At 42.3% G+C, this 18,267-nt stretch overlaps 1 protein-coding gene across 1 annotated transcript in view; it reads right to left on the bottom strand.

The window, feature by feature from the left end:
• Rad17 (Rad17 checkpoint clamp loader component) overlaps positions 1-18,267 on the bottom strand; it is a 382,411-nt gene that overhangs the window by 184,002 nt on the left and 180,142 nt on the right. Inside the window, exon 8 of the mRNA XM_090380952.1 lies at positions 18,020-18,083. Coding sequence (XP_090237078.1) covers positions 18,020-18,083 — 64 coding nt within the window. The remainder of the gene's footprint in view (positions 1-18,019; positions 18,084-18,267) is intronic.

Genomic DNA, 18,267 nt, shown 5'->3' with positions numbered 1-18,267 from the left:
TCTTTATTCGGACATGTGTTGAAGTCGTGACCACGTTCTGCACAGTGGCCACAAGTGGGTTGGGTTTGGGCACAGGTATAAATAAATAAATAAATTTTCTGTTTATACTCCGGCACGACAACCAAGTCAGTAGAGTTTACAATAAATCGTCAATACAAATATTCATCGTATTTATGAGTGGTATGCCCAAACCGGCAGCATCTGAAACACTTAGGGACAGCAACGTGTTCCCTAAAGCGGTGACTGCCCCAGTTTATAAACACTCTGTCGGTCTGGCTAAGCGTGACCCAGGCCGCTGGTGACAACTCGACGACCCAGTGGTAAGCATTTCCTGTTCTGGCTTTCGTCTTGAACTTGGGAATAATCAAGTTGGCGGGTTCTTCTTCCGGATGTGCATGCTGGAGGTTTCTGTAATACAGTTCCTCCTGGAGAGCAGTTGGTGTCAGATCATTGTCGAGGTTATATATTCTGATGCTAGGTCCTTTGCGTCTAGGGTGTAGGGCTTCAAGTCCGAGTGTTTGAATCTTCTCATTTTGTAGGATTTTTGTTGCGTCCTCTTTTGTTTGAGTCTCGATGATAATCCCTACGTTTCGGGTCTTCCTTACCGATTTTATTTTGGTATCTCTGAAGTCGTCTGCCAACTTTGTGACCACTAGATTTTTGACCTGTTCGCTGCTACTGTTTTCGTCTGTGGAGGTCGGGCGCAGTATTACCAAATGTGGTGTTGGCAGGAGGGTCCTGCGTTTCATCGCTGTAGTCGCAGTTGCAGTCGGTCAGCAGTCGGTCGGGTCCTCAGCGCTTGCGCATATGAGGGAGCGTGCTGTGGCATTTGGTCTGCTCCCACGGATTGGAAGGCCTCCAGTTTCGCTTTAGCTGTTTCGCACTCTAGGTTGGTTTGTAGTAGGACTGTCTCCAGCTTTGTCCAGATGGACACTATTTTTCCTCGAAGTCCAGTAGTTATTCTGTTGCTGGTATCTTTCAGGAGGTTCTCTAACGTTGTTCTGAGGGCGAGGGTCTTTTCCAGTACCGTCCCCTCTGGGAGAGTCGGATCTAGCAACTCGCTATTTTCGTCCTGCTTTACATTGTCGGTATTTTCTGCTTGAGAGCAGAGGATGTTCTGACTTCCTCTTGTTCCTTGCTGGCTTCTTGTCTCTCTGTCGCTCTGTTCAACGACCTGTTTTTTATTATTTTTCCACTTGGGTGCGGAGTTCGTTTCCTCTGTATACTCAAGCTGCACAGTTTCCAATAGAGTACTGCCTGCTGTTTCCTGCGGAGCAGTGTTTATTTGGGCGGTGTTGCTATCAGTTTCTTGTGGCATCTTGAACCAAAATTCGGATTACCGAGCTATTCCAGATAAACGAATGTAATGCGTATCGTTGTGGAAAGTGATTCACAAGATTGCAAATAGCGTTGACTACAAGTTCGTAGCACAAGTCCAAGCCGAGATATGGCGTGTCAAAGTTTCAGCTAACCCCCGCAGGTCACTGAGGGGGGGGGGAGAACACCAGGGAGCTGGGACTACCTTTAGTAGGTTTTGGGTCAACAAGTACAACGGTGGTGTTATTTCTGTCTATGGTGCATGGTTATCAATCGCGTCTTTAACATTTTAGGTTCCACGTGGGGTGGGTGGTGGGGGAAGCACATTAGAAATTTAGAAATCATTGTTCAGTAACTGTAGTGGTAGTGAACTTCTTCCGTTCGATGACTACAGGAGAAAGTATGCAGCAGTGGGTGGGAGTGGGGGAGAAACAATCACTAACCCTGTCGCCACCTGACCTTGCTAGGAGCTTAAGTGACGTGTTGCCTTTAAGCAGAATATCACTGGGTTCGGCTGCGTTGAATGAACATTAAGCTTGCTGTTGGTTTCGACTGTTAATTAACTGGAATATACGAATGCTTAAAATTTAGATTAAACATATTTTCCTTAGCAGACACTACAGGTTCTAGTTCTCATAAGCTTTCTGTTAAATTGTGATTCAATAATATATAACACAGGGTGTCACCCTCCCCAGTCAAGAGTGCAGTTCAACCGCGGTGGCAGGGAAATAAGTGGAATGCCACTCTCTCCAATGCTAGAACAATGCCGCCATGGTGAGCTGACACATTGTTGCCAGCGTTGAATCAAAAACGAGTTGAAATACACTATCTCACCCAATAAAACTGAAAACAAATCTCACCACTGTGATCCACTGATGTAGATAAATCCTTCAGTACACAATTTAATTACCATACTAAACTTAAAACGCATAATCCAGACACATTTTCATGGAGCGATGAACAGCACGTGTGAGTAAGAAGGCGGCCATTTTGGCGATCCTGATGTTTAGGTAAAGTGTAAAGTGTATTTAGGGTCATACGGCACCAGGGGCTTCCCCCATCTCCGCGTTGTTTACATTGTGATGGGTGTGCCAGTTTGCTGGAAATGCCAGAGATTTAAAAGTGTATGGATATTGTTCATATGTAGTGTCGTGTACCGTTGTTCATCTGGTCATTTAGTCGCTGTACCCCTACTGAGGCCCAACGTTGCCCCACTTTCGCCCCGTGGAGGCAGACCAGGTACACCAGTATTATAATTAATTTACTCTGGCAGGTCCTGCCACCTAATTTCCTGAGATTTCAGTGGCTAGGACCTTAAAAAAAAAAAAAAAAAAAATTTGCACGTTGTATGTTGATCACATACATGTTTCCCGGTTTGAAGGGGTTGCATTTGAAAATTTAATGGCCGAGGAGAGGGCGAAATAATTTAGAGAAGCTAGAATTTTGGTGTGGGTCTTGCGCTGGCATAGAGATAGAGAGGGGAGGAGACTGAAAGCTAGGGGGGGGGAATAGCTAGGAAAGACACGACCCCAGCATGTGCCAGTGGGGCATGCCCATGCCCCACCAGAGAGAAAGATGTGGGATGGCAGGGGGGGAGGCAACAAGAAGGCTGTCGCCTCCCCCTCTGCCAGGGAAGGGAGGAAAGTGTGCCCGGCAAGGGAGCCGGCACAGGTCGCCATATGGCCTGGCAGCTGCATGTCTGCTTGAGTTAGGTCCTTGTTGTCCCATCCGTGTGTAGGTTCCTGTCTGTGGTTGTCACTTGGCAGCAGGACAGGTGCCTTAGTCAGGTCCGTAGTTGTGGGTATTTAGTCCAGTCTGTACTTATGTCTCTATCTGGAGTTATGGTCTTTAGTTATTGGATCCTGGGTCCATTTGTTGGATCCGAGTTTGTCGAGTCCGGGTGTTTTTTTTTTTTTTTTATGCTGCTTCTTCCTGGGATGCAATCCCTTTGTGGATTGTCTTGATGGTGACTGTCCGTGCACCTTATATGGTTGTTTGCAAAGTCATATATTGTGGGCCTGAGAAACGCTATTGTGGCTGTGGGGGCAGAAGAGTATGCCTTCTGTGAAAAAGATCTTGTGCAAAGTTTGCCAGTGCTTTGTAGCTGTGCTCCTCCTCCAATAAGCGTTCCTCTTGATTCTCTGGTACATAATGTAATTCTGTAATTAGTCGGCATCGGAGGTCTTCATAAAGCTTGCAGTGGTACATTAAATGCTCCCACGTTTCCACTAAGCCACAATGACAGAGGGCAGTGTTGCTCAGTCCAAAGGTCATTAGTTTGAATCTGATGGCGCCATGGCCAGTTAGGAGGTACGTGGCCAGCAATCCTGGGGAGAGCCAGCTTGGGTATTTTGGGTATACGGCCGAGACAGTTGGGAGGAATTTTCGCGTTATTTGCCCTTTTGTTGAGTTTTGCCACCGTGTTTGCCAGGTTTGATGAAGATGTACAGTTAGTCTTCTTTTCTCTATTTTCGGTTCGCTGGCTACATTTAATGTGAAATTTAGGCAGGTGTCCGGTATGCCTCTGGAAAGGCTGTAGAGGAGTCCACTGCGTATCACTTCCAGGTCCAAGGGGAGGGCACCCGTGAGCACCTGAAGCGCGTGTGTACTCACTGTTTTGCAAGCTCGTGAGATAGTCAGTAAGATGTACCTCTGTATGGTTTCTAGTTTTCTTTTATTAGTTGCAGTGGTTGCTTTCTTGTACCAGACACCGGAGGCATAGAGGATGACTGGCAGGAACACAGTTTTGTGGAAAAGAGCAAGGGTTTTCTTCTTTATGCCCCAGTCCTTGCGGGTGATTCTTGCAAATAGTGACGAGTAATTTCTGATTTTATTTCTGAGATAGTTAAGATGGGGAGTAAAGGATAGGTTTCTATCAAGGACAACCCCCAGAAATTTCATTTCTGTGGTCAGTTTGACGGTGGTTCCTTGTACTTGTACTTTTATTTGGGGGGGGTCTCCTGGTGTCCAGGGTTCCCCGAAGTAGGATGGAGCTTGTCTTAGTGGATGATATCTTCAGGTTATTTTCGTCAGCCCATTGTTCTAGAGTGGCGAGCGCCCGGTTTGCTGTGTTTTCCAGCTGTGCCCTGGAGTTTTCTGCCAGTGTCAGGACAAGGTCATCCGCATATGCATGGGAGGTTGCATTTCCGAGGTTGAGGTTGAGGAATCCGTCCAGGACCACGTTCCAGAGCAGTGGACCCAGGACGGAGCCCTGTGGGCATCCTCTGTAGATGTGTCTGGTTATTGTACAGTAAGGAGCAGTGACTTTTACTGACCTGTCGCATAGGTAACTGCTAATGCAATTGTATAGATTACTTCGGAGTTTGGCCTCACGGAGCCTGCTGAGGACGCTTGGCCACCAGAGGGTGTCAAACGCCCCGGCAAAGTCAACCGCGATGGCAAGAAAGTATTTGCGGTCTGTTTCTGTTGCAGCGTTGATGATGCTGCGTAGGGCATCGGTGGTGGAGTATCCTTTTCGAAATCCAAATTGTTTGGGTGACTCTAGGCCTGCGTTTCTATAGTGTTTCACTATCCTGTTTCGCAGGAGATGTTCAAGAAGCTTGCTGAGAACTGTCAGGAGCGCTATCGGGCGATAGGACCCTGGGAGGTCCTGCCTCTTCGTGGGATTCTTCAAGATTAGCCGGAGCGTCGCCACCCTCCAACTGCACGGGAAGTAGCCTTCTTTGAGGCATTTATTGTATAGTTTCAGTATTTCCTCCGGGATAGTGTCCACTGCTTTCTTGATGATCTCTGGCTCTAGGAGATCTTCCCCTGGGGACATTTTGTTTCTCAGCTTGGCCGCCGCGATCTCCAACTCAATCTTGGTGAAAGGTTCCTCAATTTGCTGGGTTGTGTATATCCTGTTCTGTTGGCAGAGCAGTACTTGTTCTGGCGTAGCGGGATCAGTGTGCTCCAGAAACATAGCATCCAAAATATTGTTGATAGTTTCGTGCCACGTCTTTGTGAACCCCCCCTTGCGGTTTCCTCATTGCTGGGAGTATCTCGCCTCTGGGAAGCCTATTTGTAGTCACTCGATAGACCACTCCCCAGGGGTTGTCATTTCCTGTCGTGGAAACTAGGTGCTCCCATGTACGCTGTTTTCTTTCTCTGATTTTTGCTGTGTATTGATTCCTTGCAGTACGGTATCGTTCCCGGAGCGCCTCTACTTCTGCAGTAGGCCAATCACGTCTAGCCCACTGGAATTTTTTCCGACAGGTGTTTGCTACCTGCCTTAGTTGCTGAAGCTCAGGGTTCCACCAGGGTACCGCCCCCGGAGATGGTTTCTTTCTTTTGATAGATTTGTCCGCCGCTTCTGTGATAAGTCTCACCAGTTTTGCCTGGTGTTGGTCTGGGGTTGTCTCTTCTGTATTGAATGTGTGGGCGGCCACCCGTATGGTTTGTTGGAATTTGGGCCAGTCTGCTTTTCCTATGGCGTATCTGTGCTGTATTTGTCTGGGTGTTGTGCTTCTGGCCATTGTTCGGTTTAGTTGGAAGGTTATTGCTCTGTGGTCCGATGTTGTCCAGTTTTCCGTTACTGTCCAGGCTGTGATGTGATCAGTGACGGATCTTGTGGCAAGGGTGACATCAATTGTTGTCTCCCACATAGTACTGGAGAATGTTGGGAGGTTGTTTGGCTGGTTAAGTATATTATAGCAACTGTTTGTGAGGTACTCTTCCAGATGCTGCCCGTTCACAACGCCTCTCCGTCCTGGGATTTCGCTATACCATGCCGGTGAGCGGCAGTTTACGTCTGCGCCTACAATTATTTTGGCGTTCGGAAATTCTGTGTGCATGGTCTGTAGGTAGTTAATTGTTGGGAGGATATCTTCCCCCGGTCGACTGTATATTGAGACAGCATAAAATTCCCCTAGTGCGGTGACTATGTGGGCACACGCAGCCCAGGGGAGGCAGTAGTTTGATAGTTTAGTCACTGTGTAATCCGGATTTCTAACTAGGATGGCTGCCCACGGGGTTTCAGCATCAGTATGCACAATTTTGTATTGCATGGGGTATCCCCTGACCTTTTTGCTGTGTGTATACGGCTCTTGCATGAGCATAATGTCGACATTTTCTTCGTTGGCCTTTTTTACCAACTGGGCGGCAACCGCCTTAGACCTTTGTGCGTTGAGCTGTGTGAACTGAACTTTTAGTTGGTTATACTGTTTAGGGCGTGCTTCCATAGTCGAGTCTTGTTTGGTATACTCCCTTGGCCTTTATGTATACAGGGCACTTGTTGTCACGGATTGAATGGTCTGCCGGGATTTTGTGCGCCTTGCAGTTTGCACATGTTGGTGGATCCTCTCTTTTAGGGCATGTCTTAAATTCGTGTCCTACTTCAGCACAGTGCCCACATGTTGGTTGCGTTTGGGTGCATGTGTGGGTGGTGTGTCCGAAGCGGCCACACCGGAAGCATTTGGGGACTGTCACATGTTCATTGTAGCGATGACTGCCCCAGTTTATGAACACTCTGTTGTGTTTGTTTATAGTATTCCAGGCCGCAGGCGAAAGCTCAACCACCCAGTTTGTGGCGCTACCTATTCGAGATTTGGTTTGATACCTCAGATTTATAAGTGATACTGGATCTACCTCCGGGTGTTCTTGCTGGAGGTTTCTCATATACAGTTCTTCTCGAAGAGCTGTTGGTGTGAGGTCTTTGTCCGTGTTGAATATAATTATACTAGGCCCTCTTTTTTGGGAGGGTGCGGCCTCCAGGCCAAGAGTTTGTATTCTCGGATTGGCTATTATTTTTTGGGCATCTTCCTGCGTATGCGTTTCGATTATTATGCCTGTGTTGCGCGTTTTCCGTACTGATTTAATTTTTGTGGTCTTGAGATCCTCTGCTAGTTTTGTCATTACTGTGGTTTTGACTGCTTCGCTGGAGGTGTGCTCCTCTGTGGAAGTTGGTCTGAGGATGACCAAATTCGGCCTTGGGAGTAGTGTCTTCCGTCTGGATGCCGATTGGAGTGTCGTCTCTGGTGGTTCCTGGGTTCTGGTCCTCAGCGCTTGAGCGTATGTGGAGGCGCGCTGTGGCATTTGGTTTGCCCCACATTCCATGTATGCTTGTAGTCGCGAGGTCACTCTTTCACATTCGACATGAGTGTCTAGGAGTATCGTTTCCATTTTATGGAAGATCGTAACTATTCGGGCCCTAAGGCCTGTGGATACTCTGTTTGAGTGGTCCTTGAATAAGTTTTCGAGGGCCATCTTTAGGAAGAGAGACTTCTGGTAGACAGTACCCTCTGGGAGAGCAGGGTCAAGTAGTGAGTCCTGTTGCTTTTCGTCGTTCTGGTCCTTCTGTGAGGTTGTCCTTCTGTAATTGGTCTCTCGCTTCAGTCTGAGACCGCGTTTCACGTTGTTCTGATTTTGGTGCCATTCGTTTGACATTCTTCCGTTTGGTTGAGAGGGCCCCCGGGCGAGTGTCCTCCAAGTCCTCTGATTGCTCTGCGGTTATCTGGATGTAGTCGCATTGATTAGGTTGCTGTGTGTCCTTCATTTTGTCTGTTTCCCCGTCCATATCTACAAAATTCGGATTAACGGGGTCGTCCAAATTAGCGGGATTTTGTTGATAGTGTTTGCTAGGGCTTGGATTTTGCTGGCGGATGATGTCAGCCACAAGTTTGTGGGTATATTAGTTGGCTTGCAGTAAGCCGTTGAAGTTTGTTTTGTGCCCCCAGTTAGATTGTGGGGGGGGAGAAAACAGCTCGGTACAGAAATACTCCTAGGAGAGCAGGGTCACTTTCTTTGCGGTTTTTAGGGGCGGCGAAGTTTCTGGTAATACTAAAAAGTTATTTGGCGCATCGGGAAAAGATGACATTTCACCATTGTAAGTCTATGGTAATGGAGGGGGGGGAACCGTTTTGGTCACTGTTCCTTAAAATGAAGAGTACGAAGATCGCTGAAAATTTGGGACTAGGTCACAGTCCGAGGTTACTAAGCTTGGGTCACCTCCCCAGTCAAGTTGCTCGATAGAAGCGTGGCGATCGCGTTATGTCGGTTGCCTCTCTATATCCCAAATGTCAGCCACATGGTGACCATGCGGTCTGGCACAAAGAATACAAATAGTGACGCTTCTAACCAGCCAAATTCCCAACAAAGCACAGAAAGTTTCTCACCTTGAGAGTCCACTGGAGTTGAGGAATCACTGTATATACTTTTGATGAGAAAAACACTTTAAACTGGAATCCACGAGTGTGAAATGAACAACGTGTCTGGCAGCCATATTAACGATCGTGAAGGCGGCCATATTGGCTCTATGCATACGCACTGCATACAGGCACAACGCTAACATATGTAAGAATTTAAAAACTCACATAAATTCTTTAAATCCGCACAGAAATTCACATAAAATCACCTGATGATTCAGTATCGTTAGTTCTTCAAGTCCGAATCTTTGGCGAATAGTAAATCCATATTTAATCAACACTAAAATCACTTATTAATCAGAGCACATAGAAACGTGACCGCACAGTCGAAATCCCACCGCATATCTGATGTTTAGGTAGGTGGTAGACGTCAAGAGTGAAGGGCACATGGATGACTGAACCCAGGGTATCCTAGCAGAACATCGCACAAAGCATGACACTGCCGCCACCGGCTTGTTTTCGTCCCACGGTGCATCCAGGCACCATCACTTCCCCAGGTAAATGACGCACACATACCCGGCCGTCCACATGGTGCAACAGGAAACGTGATTCATCAGACCAGACGACCTTCTTCCAATCACTCAAGGTCCAGTTTTGATGCTCGCGTGCTCATTGTAGGTGCTGTAACCGGTGAACTGTGGCTGGTATGGGCACTTGGAGTGGCCTGCGGTTACGCAGCCCCATTTTCAGCAGGGTTCAATGTACTGTGTGTTCTGACACATTACTCCCGTCACCAGAATTCCAATTACTGGCGAGTTGTGCCACAGACGCCCTTCTGTTGCCACGTACCATCTGGGAGAGCCTTCGCTCACCTCGAACATCGATGGGCCATGGTCATCCAACACCTCGGTCGAAGCCAATCCCAACAAGATGTGCTCTGCCCAACCTAAAGTGCATTCAGTTTCAGAGAACAGTCGACACCTGACTTGGAAACAAAAATGTATGCTTCTGCTTTAACAATTAAATCTAGTGCTGATCTATTTTTCTGAAAACTCACAATGGTCTATGCTAAGAAAGGTCTTGCATGTCAAAAAACCACTCTAATTGAAATTTATCACTTTTCCCAATATTTTGGAGTGATAAGAGAATGTTTATTTAAGGATTTGGTAAGGTAAAGAAAGCCAACACGAGAACCACAGGAAACTTCCCTAAACGTACTAGGCAAACTTGTTTCCCACTACCGCAGTTTCTCCCTGCATTCTCGGTAAACAGATGGCACATGTCATCAGTAGTGGCAGTAGAAGTGGATAACAATGTATTGATTAGTCTTCCACTTCACCCCTCCGTTCGTTCAAAATACCTGTCCAGCTGAGCCTTAAACTTATTTAGGCTATCAACCTCCACCACAAGGGATGGAAGTCTGTTCCACCAACCAACCACCCGCTGGCTAAAGGCAAATTTCCGCACGTCTATCCTACATCTGTCTTTCCTCAATTTGAATTTATGCCCTCTCAGGTGATTATTCTGAGCTAGAGGAAGAATCCCATCAGCATTGAGCATGCTTAAACCATTCAAGGCTTTATACACCTCTATCAGATCACCTCGCTGGTGCCTAGTCTCCAGACACTGTAATTTGCAAAACTTAAGCCGTTCTTCGTAAGAGCACCCCTTTGTTCCATTCACTAATCTTGTTGCCCTTCTCTGTACTCGTTCCAGCAGCTCTACATCCTTCTTGAAATGAGGCCTCCAGACCTGTATACAGTACTCTAGGTGTGGCCTGACCATCGCCTTATACAATGGAATAATCACCTCCTTATCCCTGCTGGAAAAATTCCTGTATATCATTGACAATACTCCATGAGCTACTCTTGCAGCCCGTCTGCACTGCTCAGAGAACTTCATATCTGCCTGCACAACCACCCCCAAGTCCCTTTCATTCTCTACCACTGTCAGTGTTGTACCACAGAGTTGATACGTTGCTCTGGGGATGCTGTTTCCCATGTGTAGTACTTTACATTTGTCAATGTTAAACTTCATTTGCCACCTCTCAGCCCATCTGCTCAACCTTTCCAGATCCTGTTGCAGCAGCATAGTGTCAGTAGTGTCCTTGACAACCCTGCCAACCTTTGTATCGTCTGCAAACTTGGACATTAATCCCGATATACCATCATCAATATCATTTATAAATACAGAAAACAATAATGGACCCAACACTGAGCCCTGAGGGACTCCACTAATAACATCAGTCCACGATGAGCAGTGTCCATTGATTACCACTCTCTGTCTTCTCCCCCTCAACCACCCCTTTATCCATAGCAGTAATTTGCCTCCAATGTCACACTGCTCCAATTTGTGTAGCAGTCTTCCATGTGCAACAGTATCAAAAGCCTTTCTAAGATCCAAGTATATAATATCAAAGTTATTCCCTGCATCCAGTTCTTTTGTGACTGCATCATAGTATCCAATCAAGTTGGTCAGGCAAGACTTCCCCTTAACAAAACCATGCTGTGTCTGAGCTATAACTGAAGTCTTGTCTAAATGATCCCGCAGTGCTTCTTTAACCAGTGCCTCCATTAATTTTCCTGGAACAGAAGTTAAGCTCACAGGTCTATAATTACTTGTGTCAGCCTTTGATCCTCCTTTGTGAATTGGGGTCACATTTGCACATTTCCAGTCTATGGGTACCTCCCCTGAGTCCAAGGAAGCTCTCATAATTATGGCTAAGGGTTTGCTTACTTCCTTTGCTGCCTCCTTTAATATAACTGGATAGATCCCATCCACCCCGGGTGCCTTTCTTGTGTTTATCTTCGACAGTTTCTCCTCCACTTTACTCCCAGTTATTTCAAGATTCTGTAACTTACTGCTAGAGTTGAATACACCTCTGGCATTCCCCTCGCTGAATAACTCCTCATGTGTGAATGTCGATGCAAAATATTCATTTAGTTTGTTAGCTACCTGAGCAGGATCATCAACACTTGACCCATCAATATCAAGAGGACCAATCTGATTCATCCCTTTCCTTCTAGAGTTTACATAAGTAAAGAACTCTTTGCTGTTTTTCTTTGCATCCCTTGCCAAGGATTTCTCGTAATCTGCCTTCGCCTGCCTAACCTCCTTTGTAACTTGGTTGCATATCAACTTGTATCTATCATAGGCTTCTGTGTCATGTGTTAATTTGTAAGTATCCCATGCATTTTTCTTCTCTGCCATATGCCTCATTAGTTCATCTGACATCCATTTTGGCCTAAACCTTGAACAATATTTCTTAGTTGGTATGTAAAGCCTAGTAGCTTCCAAGATAAGTTCTTTGAATGCTTCCCATTTTGAATTTGCTGTTGGTAACATCATCAGTTGGTCCCACTGTATAGAATTTAAATACCGTCTCAGTCCATCGTAGTCGCCTTTACGGAAGCAATAACCCTTCCCTTTACCCCTAATGGTAGTTACCTCTTTGAGTAAATCCCACTTCAGCACACTGTGATCACTGCCACCTAGTGGTTCATTTATCTGCAGATTCTTAATGCATGAAGAATCACTGCTGATAATCAAATCAAGAGTATTGCTCCCTCTAGTTGCCTCCCGAACATGCTGATGTAGAAAACAATCATCCAATAAATCCACAAAAGCCCTGCTAGTGTGTGAGTATCCAGCCCCCAAATTCCAGTCAATATCTGGGAAATTAAAATCTCCCATTATAAGACACTCTGATTTACTGGCCCATTCTATTTCCCTGTACAGTTCCTTATTATACTCATCAGAGTCATTAGGCCTATAGCACACTCCTACTCTCAATTTTGATCTCCCAATGTTTATGTCACACCAAACTGACTCCACACTGCACTGTCCAGCGATGTCGACTGGCTTCACTTCCTTGGTTTTTATGTGTTTCTTAACTAATAGCATAACACCTCCCCCCTTCCTATCCTGTCTATCCTTTCTGTAGACGTTGTACTCCCCAAATTGCAGTTCCGCATCCCTTATATCTGTGTGACACCACGTCTCTGATATCCCAACAATATCTGCCTTCGATGTTTTGAGCAATACCTCAAATTCATCAAATTTATTTACTAAACTCCTAGCATTGGTGTACACGCAAGTATACCTGCACCTGTTTCTATTCTTAGCTACCCTAACACAACCCATGTGTTTACTTGTACCACAATGGCTCCCAGCAGTCTCTGAAATACCATGCATCTTGTTTTTCAGGCTTCTGCTCATTCTAATAGAAGCAGTGCAAGAATCTCTTTCACCTCTGCCAGTGGCTACTGTCAATCTATTGGTCTTTGTCTCCCCCCAAGCTAGCAGTTTTCCGACCCACCTAACACTGCCTCGATAGCATCAGCAAATATTCTTGCACCCTTTCTATTTAAGTGTATCCCATCCCTGTAGAAGCAATCTCTCCTGTTAACAAGTACAGTCCAGGCTGAAAAAAATTCTACCCCTTGAGCCTTGCACAATCTTTCCAGGGCCGAATTGATCGGCAAGGCTCTCATCATATACTCCCTCCTATCGTGTCTGGGCAGAATTGCAGACACTTTCAAATTCAACCCTAATTCTCGGCTTTTGTTCAACAGTGACCTGTACTTGTTAAGTAATTCTGCCGGTCTCCTACTCTTAATATTATTAGTGCCAACGTGTACAACTATATCACCTTTTGTGCCCTTAAAAGATGATATTCGCTCTACAAGTCATCAACCTTTGCCCCTGGCAGACATACCCTGGTCCTGTTCCACCTATCTTTTTTACAAAGCATGTTCCCCGTTTCCCTGACAATAGAGTCACCAACAACTACTAGTTCCTTCGGGACCAGCGCATTCTGCCTTGGGGGTTGTCTCTGTGTCACGCGATGCCCAAGTGCAAGCTCTGGCGTTGATGTGGGCAGCTGAGAGCTTGATGGGCCCCTCAATTTAGTTTCTTCGAGGGCATCCACCCTGTCCTTCAAGCTCTCATATAGGCCCAAAAGAACGCCGAGTTGTTGCCTGATATCGATACACTCCTTGCATCGCGCACACACAAAGACATCCCCCTTGGCAGTATCATGTCCCGTACCCGATTGCTCTGCAAACATCAAGCAAACAGTGCATTTTATAAGGCTGTGAGTCAGAGGACAACTGCCCCCCTCAGTTCTGCTCTGAGCCACAGCACTTCCATTAGCTTGAGCCTTTTGCTTTGCTGCTCTGGTCTGAGTCATGATTCTATTAATTTATTAATTAATTATGTTATGTTATTAATTATATTACGTTTGTAATCTAAGTCGTTATATGTATTTATTTAAACGTACAATTTAACTGCTAACGAAGTTCAACTAACGCTATCTAGTACGGTATATAACCTACGGTATATCTAGTACGGTATCACAATGGCGGGAAAGTTAATAACGGTAGCGGTAGTTACGAACACGTGGAAACCCTTACCGATACTTTTACAAGGCCGAGTAAAGAATAAATACACCAAATTAATCAAAAAATCACCACTATGTTATGTTATACCATATAATGTTATACTACTAAATTTAAATCAAAAGTTTTAGAAAAACAATAATTTCAAATCAATAAATAAGAAAAATCCACTTAGCGGCTTGGAACACGACCGTCACCAGTTTTCCTGAAGTTTCCCATGGTTCTCGTGTTAGCTTTCTTTACCTTCGGCAAGGATTTTTTTTTGCACATCATTTAGCTAAGTGCACCAAGAGGACTAGTATAAAAACCGAATTTTAGATTTCCTAACTAGAGGAGAGATATATATTAATCATATCTAGAGAGATTGGTTGCTTTGTGCTTGCTTGCTTTTTTTTTTTTTTGCACATGTGCACACACAAGTCATGACACAGCAGTTCATATGGTGCGCTGTATTTCAAAGGGTACCGTTATGTATGTGGTTTTATTTGGTACAATTGTTTAAGGTTTGCAGTTTCCAAGTTTGTTATTATTGTAGCTAGTAACTAGTAACTAGAACATCAAATTTAGACCATGATTCCTGTGACTCTAGTCACAGGAATCATGGTCTAAATTTGATGTTCTTGCAAGTAGCACAGTGATATAATCACTCAGTGAGGGGAGGCCACACAGGCTGTCCGACCAGTAACACTAAAATGCACAGGGGTGCCACCATGTTAGAGCCACATGTACATCACCTGGCCAAGGAGATGTTACCTAGTAACTCTGGTGGAATCCTAGATAAAAATGAGAAATATTGCTAACTAGATCAGAGAGCAGATCAGGATAAATGATTTTGTCTCCAAAGATACTATGTGATTTATTCTTTAGAACAAACCTTGTTACCAGAGGTTAACTACTGGTATTAACCATAACTATGATTAACCATTTAGAATAAACGTACCTGTAATATTGTCTAATAACAATATTACAGATAGGTTTATTCTAAATGGTTAATCATAGTATTAGTAATAATTCAGTTAAATATATTCTAGTTTGACTGTGGTTAGTTGGTTGAGTTCATTCTTTCAGTTTTGGGGGAATTCTTTGGAATCTTCTTAGTTGATAGGTAGCTAATTTGGGATAAGACTATTCTTGAAACTGTGAAATGGCTGTTTTTACTACAATTAATACTGTTGTTCATGGCTACAATTACAAAGGCTTCTTTAATCGCTACCAACTAACTCTAACAAAAACTCTTCAATCAGAAGTCTTAAGTGAATTATGACTAATAATATTGTTGCTCTAACAGTTGTTCTAAAGAATTAAAGGATTAGTCCAATCTTAGAACAACTTAAATCTACAATATTGGTGTTAAAAAAACTTTGGTAATAATCCTAAAATCCAATTAATTTTAGGATTAGAATTAGAAGGTTTGGTGTCAAACAACGTTAACTACAAAATTGCATTTTTGTTTTGAAACAATTTTAGTTTTACCTTATATAAATAACAATGCATATCACGTCATAGAACCAGTGTTGCCAACTCTTAATAATATTTCCCGCTAGCCGCATACTCAAAATCCGCTATTTTTAGCACTTGACCCGCCAAATTTTTTAAATTTTCATTTGTTCGTACTTTGTAGTGAATAAAAACAAACAAACAAATAGTATATATAAATAGTTATTTATTTTTCTGTTTTTAATATAAAATCAATATCTAAAAATCTAAATTAATTTCGAAATTCAATACCTCCTCATCATATGCTTCTTGTGTACCTATTTTGCGAAGCACTTCTTCAGGTAAAACATAATTTTTACAACACTTTTCAACTCTTTTGAGCCCGTATCATACTAATAAGATTGCATTAACCGTGCCAACACTCATTCTGTTGCGTGTTTTGTTTTTTACTAGATTTAAGTTGCTGAATATTCTTTCCACATCTGCATTGGATAATGGCAAAATTAAAATACCCAATGCAAATTCGCTAATTTCTTTAAATGGATTTTTACCGCTTGCATCTCGATATTTCGAAACTTCTGACCAAAACTTCATTGTATTGTAGATGTTTTCCCATTTAACGAGAGTAATGTTTATATACTGTTGCTCAATTTTTTCAATTTCTACTTCAGACAATTTTAAATTTTGTAATAAATTTATCAGTGGTTCGTTTTGTTGCTTTAATATATTGTTAACTGAGACATTTTTTTAAATTCTTTTATGTTGCCCGGAAGGCGTTGTTTTAATTGTGGATACAAATCAATCAAGAAATTACGGCATCTCTCTCTGTTATTGCCATTTCATCTGTTGTTGTTGTGATAAGTTTATTCATTATTAATTCATTTATTTTTCTTTCAAATTGGTAACCTAAATATGGCTTAGGGTCTAAATAATTATTAATGTCCTCTTCTATCCTTTCAATATGTGTATTTGGTAAAAACATTTTATTGGCAATCATCGACAATAGCATGTTTAAATCATGTAGTAATAATGTAGGATCGGCAGTATTTGATTCAAAAGATTTGTTTACTCTTTGTACTTCAGATAAGATAGGTTTTAAAATAAAAGATACGCTAAATTACTTTCATCTTTGAACATTGAATAAAGAAGTTCTGCAGTATAACATTTGTCAGTCAAACGAATTATTTCAAAATGGGCTTTTAATTCAATATACTGTTCTAAAATTCTTGTTATAGCAACTTCAATGGATAACCACCTTGTTTGACACGAATGCACTATCTTTTTCGGATCTGCACCATCGTTTATGGCACTGTATAAATATTTGAATTGATTTTGTCGGCTGGTGGATTTACTAAACGCACGATTTTGCATTGCACGAGGGTTTCTAGGAATACAACTATCGTGTTATACGAGGACTGACTATACTAAGATATTATTACACTGTGGTTATTAGAAATAATTATTACTTATTACTCTTATTACTTATTGCTCTGTGGTTATTAGAAACGTTGAAAGAGATGTCGGTAATTCGGATCGCATTTCTCGGAAGCCAAACAAATACGACGAAGAAAAATTATCCAATGCCATTCCTTCGCTGTTTCAAAAAAAGGCGTCATTAGAATTTTTTCCACATTTTTAGATTTGATTCAACAATTTAAAGCCATGACCCAATGATCAGGTCGTTTGACCGCGAGCGTAACTACGTAAAATTGTTGGGGTTCTCCTCAGGGAAATCCAGAATAATATAAAACCGATTCTTCGCTTTATAAAAAAAAAAACTATGAAATATGATATCCCTACTATTTCAATTATGAATTATTTTTATTGTTAATTAAATAATTAATTGAACAATTAATTTAATATTTCTTAATATAAATGTTACATTGCCAAAATACATAAAATGCTAAACATTTATACTCTTCCCGCTAAAAAATCCGCTATCCGCTATTTCATATTTTTATCCGCTAAACCTGAAGCAATTCCGCTAAATCTAGCGGGAAAACCGCTAAAATGGCAACACTGCATAGAACTGTATCTCTCTAGTACTTTACAAGTTAGCTTAGGCTGTAAGTACATTTCTGGTAAACCAAGAAAATGTCGAATGACTTTTTTTTTGGTTAATTACAAAACCATCAACTACAAAATGATTTTGTAATTAATGTTGCTTGACACTAAACCTTGAAATTAATCTAATTAATTTTATTCCTAAAATTAATACTAAATGTAACTTTACTTCAAATCTAACCTTAAATGATTTAGCTTGTAATTTCAGCATTATTTAATGAAGTTAAAATAATTCAACCTTTTCCCAGTTTATTTGCTGTCATTTCAGTCACTGAAAAAGTTGGCAGGAACAAACCATGAAACATGATTTTCAGTTACAAATAACTTCTGATTGGAAGTACAGAATATTGAGTTAGCTCACAGTTAGTGATGCTTTAATATTCTTTTAAAGATTAGCTATCACCAAATACCAGCTATTACCAAATACCGCTACCACCAAAGATGTGATTTAGACAGTCTTAGTTAGAATGTGTGTATTTTGAAGCTCCTTTCATATTTTTTGTCTAGTACTGTGTTTGGACATAATTCAGTAAAGTTATCATGTGAAAAGTGGCCAAGAAGATGTTTCATATTGCAGGATATGCCTTTGGTATTCATAAATATTGAATATTTATTAAGAATTTCATATATATAAAAAAGAAGATAAATATTCAATAAAAATATACATATAATGTATATTTTTCATGAATGTGTCTATTCATTACACACATAGCCACTCACTTTTTCTTCAGCTGTTATCCTGGTAAGAATTTGCATTATCTTTGTTGGTGTAACAGGGTTGAAACTGAAAGTAAAATGAGTTTGAAATTTGAAGCTGCAAAAATGCTATTTTTTCTGATACATAAAGAATCTCTTGCAATAAGATTAAGGAGATTACAATCTACACAAAATTGAGCATTTAAACAGAGATTGAACAGTTAATCACCTGAACATTTATATAAAAACAAAGCTGGAATAGTGGGGTAGAA

Source organism: Mastigoproctus giganteus, chromosome 9 (genome assembly GCF_048544385.1).
Source record: "Mastigoproctus giganteus isolate SK-2022 chromosome 9, ASM4854438v1, whole genome shotgun sequence".
Taxonomy (NCBI): Eukaryota; Metazoa; Arthropoda; class Arachnida; order Uropygi; family Thelyphonidae; genus Mastigoproctus; species Mastigoproctus giganteus.
The sequence above is the reverse complement of the archived record's forward strand: the minus strand, read 5'-3'. Positions and strand labels throughout refer to the sequence as shown.